This window comes from Fistularia commersonii, chromosome 15 (assembly GCF_037954325.1).
Source record: "Fistularia commersonii isolate RoL2024-O1a breed Wild chromosome 15, RoL_Fcom_v1.0, whole genome shotgun sequence".
NCBI lineage: Eukaryota > Metazoa > Chordata > Actinopteri > Syngnathiformes > Fistulariidae > Fistularia > Fistularia commersonii.
In genome coordinates this window covers 17,775,330-17,779,953 of record NC_141298.1, presented here as the reverse complement: position 1 = coordinate 17,779,953, position 4,624 = coordinate 17,775,330, and the positions used below count along the sequence as shown (strand labels likewise).

Sequence of the window (4,624 nt, the reverse complement as noted above, 5' to 3'; positions counted from 1 at the left end):
ACATTTATGGGTGGGGCGTCATGGTAACAGCAGAGCGTTGTCGCGGCCGTTGTGTGTGTGTGTGCGATCCATCTTCTCGGTCGTCCTCGGGGGTCAAACCGTCTGAAGAAGGCAAGTTTGGAGGATTTTCCAAAGCTGAAACAAATGAAAAATTAATAAAAATATAGCCGGTAAATAGAGCGCCAGTAAATAATTGAGGGGTAACATTCCAGAAACTTCTCTTTAATAAATATATATTGCGTATTAATAGATCCCGTGTCTGCAAGTGGGAGAAGATGATCTATATTTTAGGATGCAACGTCTGAGGAGGAGCAGTTAGCTGGAGATGTTTTCCTCTTCCGTGAGGGCAGGAAGGAAAGATTTGCGAAGCGCGTCCGGCTGGAGGAACCCTTCTCCAGGTCCATCGGAGGTCGCCTGACCTTGGCGGGTTCCTCGCCAGCGTTCTGGCGGTGGTATTGTAGTCGTGTGCGAAGCAGATCGCTGTGGAGCAGAGCGGCCGGTGGACCTGCAGCCTGCAGCTGTCCATGGTGCTGAACTCCGTGCAGATTCAGCTGCAGACGCACGTGAAGGAAAGCCAAAACCATCTAAACCGTTCCCCACCATGCCATTGGACCGACGCCTCCACCGTCGCCGCGGCTTCGCCGTTTGGGTTCGTATGTCTTCTCGCAACCCCGTCTCCTCCTTCCAGAGGGTCGGCTGGAGCCAGAAGGTCCGGAACAAGCTGACAGATGTGTGTTTGCAGTTGTCACGTTTTGATTTAGACACAACAACTCGCCTGTGACCCAGCAGCTGCTGCTGCACATGGACGCCGGCTTCCTGTGGAAGAAGCGAGCGCCGCCTGTGACCTGTGAGGTCTTCCCCGTGGACCTGGAGGCGGAGGGTGTTCTTCCACACCTCAGCTTCTCCGCCGTGGTGGAGGCCACCCTCACGTCCTCCGCCACCGTCTGGTGTGCTGCCGAGGTGCCCCCCCTCCCCACACACACACATACACACACTCACACACATTCAGCCAAGCCTAGACTGCTGCTCTATTTGAGAATCTCCTAGCAGATTTTTCTCGTCGCGCAACTTGTTTGAAATCCGGCTCAGCGCCTCCTTCTACAGCTCTAGTTAACTGACGTTTCCAAAATGAAACAGCGTAACAACTACCAACTGAACTTTATTGGTTTGTTGATAACAATCATTACACAGGTACATCTATAAACAAAAAAAAAAAAAGAAACTGCACACTCAGATACAGAAACCTAAACCTCACTTGGATATTGCTACTGCTGGTATGCATTTTTGACATCTCAAATAAAATGTACAGTCTGTCTGCCGGCGCTGAGGAGGCCGGTCGCCGCTTGTTTTTCATGGGTACACACCTCATTAGCTTGGCTAACAAAACAAATTTCCATTTTTACCATCCTTACAATGTACCATTACACACTGCATACAGAAAGATTGAAAACCCTTTTCACAGCAGCTATACAAATTTATTGCAATGCTATCACAGAACAGGGACACAACCAACACACGAGATGCACAGTTTCGGATAGGGAGAGCTCCAGTACTAGGGATTTTAGCTTTATTGATCAGATTCCGTAAGAAAACTGCATGAGTACAAGAGTTAACATATAAGAACGAAGCTTACAAATATTCTAAAACACTGTTCTTCATTATATCAACAATAATTCGATGAGTTGCCCTGCGACTGTCCGTCTCCACCCCAGCACAGATTACATACACTGTCCCTTATAAAGCATATGGAATGTAATCCAGGCAGGCAAGCTCTCTCCGTTGTTGACCCCCCCCCTCGCTCCTGTGACCTTTGCGCTTGCATGTTACCTCCCCCCCTCCCCCCCCAAAAAACACACCCCCTCCCCCTCCTTCACATTTTAAACTGAAATGAAAATCCACTGACAGTAACAACAATGACCGACTTCGATGGCAATGCAAAGTTCTGGGATGTGGTGAAATTCCCCCGTCTCCGAATTGACTTTTTTTTTTTTTTCATTAAAAAAAAGGTGTTCTCTACAATCAAACTACTAAAAAACCTGTATTTAGAAAATAGTTGATAAAAATATTCCCCTGAATTGTACAAGAAAAGAGGTACAGGGAGCACTGGTAAAAGATGTGGTTGGAGAGACGTTATTCCGCCGCCTCATCTTTTTCCTCAGCTGCGTCTGTAGCTGGTGCCTGCAAGACACGGATGCGTCAATGTCGAAAAAGATGCGTCGTCGCGGGCGCCGGCGTCATCGCGCACGTTACCTCTTCTTCGGCTTTGGCTTCTCCGTTCTCAGCGGGGGCCTCCGGCGCTTTCTCCTCGGGCTTGGCCTTCTCCACCTCCTTGGCTTTCTTGGGCTTAGCGGGCGCCTTCTGCAGAAGGACGTGCAGACGCGGCGTTAGAACACCAACGAACGAATGGCGCCGCTTGTGGAAATGTAAAAAAAAAAAAAAAAAAAACAAGCCTCACCTTTGGCTTGGGTTTGGGTTCTGCCTTTGCAGGCACGGGTCTCTGCTGAAAAGGGATGGAAACACATGATAAGACAGCCGTCGACGGCTAGAATCATAGCGCCGGGGCGGCTCAACTCACATCTTTCAACCTGAGAGATCTCCTCTTGGGCTGTGGGGCGACAAAGAAGACAGATTAGTTTACACAAGCGGCAGGGGGACGCTGTCGCCCCCTAGCCGACGGGCGGACTAACTTTCACCGCTAAAGGTGACCGGTCTTGCAGAGGGTCCTTACCGCTGACTCGCCTCCCGCGGTCGCCTGCAGGGGAGGAAACACAAAACACAAGTTATGAGGCGTTCACGGACACAACCGCGGCCTCCGGTGCAGCGGCGGGAGGCGGTGCGGGGAGGTGGGCGGAGCCCGCACGGCCATTCATCGGTAATGAGCGGGGCCGCCGGGATGTGCGGGGGGACAAACCGAGCGCCGCGCAGACGGTTCCCGCCACGCGTTTGAAAAAAAAAACAAGGGAAAAACGGGAGCGGAGCAGAATCCCCAGCAACAGGAGCAGCGCCGTGCTGACGGAGGCTCGCCATTACATAACCCCTACAACTGGCCGCGGCCGCCAACACACACACACACACACACAGACACTCACTCACACACACACACGACGTGCGCCTTCCAAGAAACGCGTTCTCACGGCTGCTAATAATGGCGGCCGCGCGCGAGCCCTCCTCCAAGAGCAAAACAAAACAGACGCATGTTAGCTTAGCATAGCACCGCTATAGCTGCTAGGCAGAAGGAAAAAAAATCTTGATTTTTTTTTTTATTTAAAAAAAAAATATAAAAAAAAATAGTGGTTGTGTTTGGCAAATGCGGATAACGCCGAAATTCTCGCTTTTCCAATCCTTCGGCTCGGTTTTTAACCCCCTTCTCCCCGTCCGCTAGAAACTTTGGTAAACAGCGCGGCGACAATCGATAACGCCGCTAACTTTCTCTGCAAACTCGACGGAGAAATGGCGATTCCTTTAAAAAAAAACGTGGATATACAGATAAATAGAGCGGGGAAAGCGGCGGGGTCGCGGGAAACAGACCGCCGGGGCACAAAGATAATCACAGCGCGGCGGGTCGGAGCGACAACCAGCCGCTTAGCCGGAATCCCACAAATGCATCCGAAAAAGCAGAGCGAACTCCCGGCCGGAGGACGCGCTAGCACCCCGCCGCCGTCCTCCTCCCCCCCGGGGGGCTGCAGCGGCTACCCGAAGCCACATTTCGTTGTTTTTTGCTTATATATTATATTTAAAACAGCCCTATTTCCTCGGACTACATGCTGCGGGTTTTTTTTTGTTGTTTTTTTTTTTTTTTTGAAGTAGCGCCGCGTCGCTCGAATGCATGAAAAATACCGCCGTCTACTCACTTTGCTCCTCTTAGGCATGATCGGTTTGTGTGGCGGTGTGTTTTTCCGGGGATGAAAAAAACCCAAAAAAAAAACGTTTTTTAAAAAAAAAACAAAATTAAATGCCTGGTGTTCACTCAATACAGGAGGAAATACAGTGGTATATGGAGGATAAAGCTGTACCAGTACAGTCTAATACAGCCAAGCGAGACGTTAATGTTCCATTGGGAGGAAAACTAGCTCAAACCGGATTGGATTCTCCCCCTCCCTCCCTATTCAAACCGTTATAGTTCCTGCCTGAGTGACGGCGGCAGGCCCCGCCTCCGCTCCACTCTCATTGGTTGAGCCGCCGGGCCGTCGACACCATTTCAAATCGTAGCTCGCTCATGAGTGGCCGCGCCGCACGTCACTCAGCGTCGACCGCGAGCTATTTGTCTTCCTCCGCGGCCATCTGCTATAACTAGGTCCGCTCCGTCTGGAGGCTCCGCCGGCCGCCGCCGCTCCTCCGGAAGGACAAAAAATCCCGCACATTATTCGCAATTACTTATCCCCTTTTCGCGAAACGGCTGCACTTTTGCGTGAATTATGCGTGTATGCATGTGCCCCCCCTCCCGTTTTACCCTCTCTCCCCCCCACCCCCCTCCGGCCCTAGCCTTTTGTATTAAAGCTGGGGAAAATGGCGTCAGGACGTGTGTGTGTGTGTGTGTGTGTGTGTGTGTATGTGTTCGTGATCTCCGTTTGCTCTTGTGCAACCCCCGAGCGTGTGCGTGCGTGTGCATGCATGCATATGTGCA

General features: G+C 51.2%; 1 protein-coding gene across 2 annotated transcripts; it reads right to left on the bottom strand.

Annotated features, from left to right (window-relative positions):
* Positions 1-1,143: 1,143 nt before the first annotated feature.
* On the bottom strand, positions 1,144-4,016 carry hmgn1b (high mobility group nucleosome binding domain 1b). Of its 2 annotated transcripts, none has more exons than XM_086160676.1 (6): positions 3,852-4,016; positions 2,729-2,752; positions 2,576-2,605; positions 2,456-2,500; positions 2,251-2,358; positions 1,144-2,178 (listed from the first exon to the last, which is right to left on the bottom strand). In XM_086160676.1, the coding sequence occupies exons 1-6, from the start codon at positions 3,867-3,869 to the stop codon at positions 2,131-2,133; spliced, it is 273 nt and encodes a 90-aa protein (XP_086016802.1). In that variant the 5' UTR covers positions 3,870-4,016; the 3' UTR covers positions 1,144-2,130. The 2 variants fall into 2 exon arrangements, with proteins under 2 accessions (XP_086016802.1, XP_086016803.1); XM_086160677.1 differs by having other exon boundaries at positions 2,456-2,497.
* Positions 4,017-4,624: the final 608 nt, after the last annotated feature.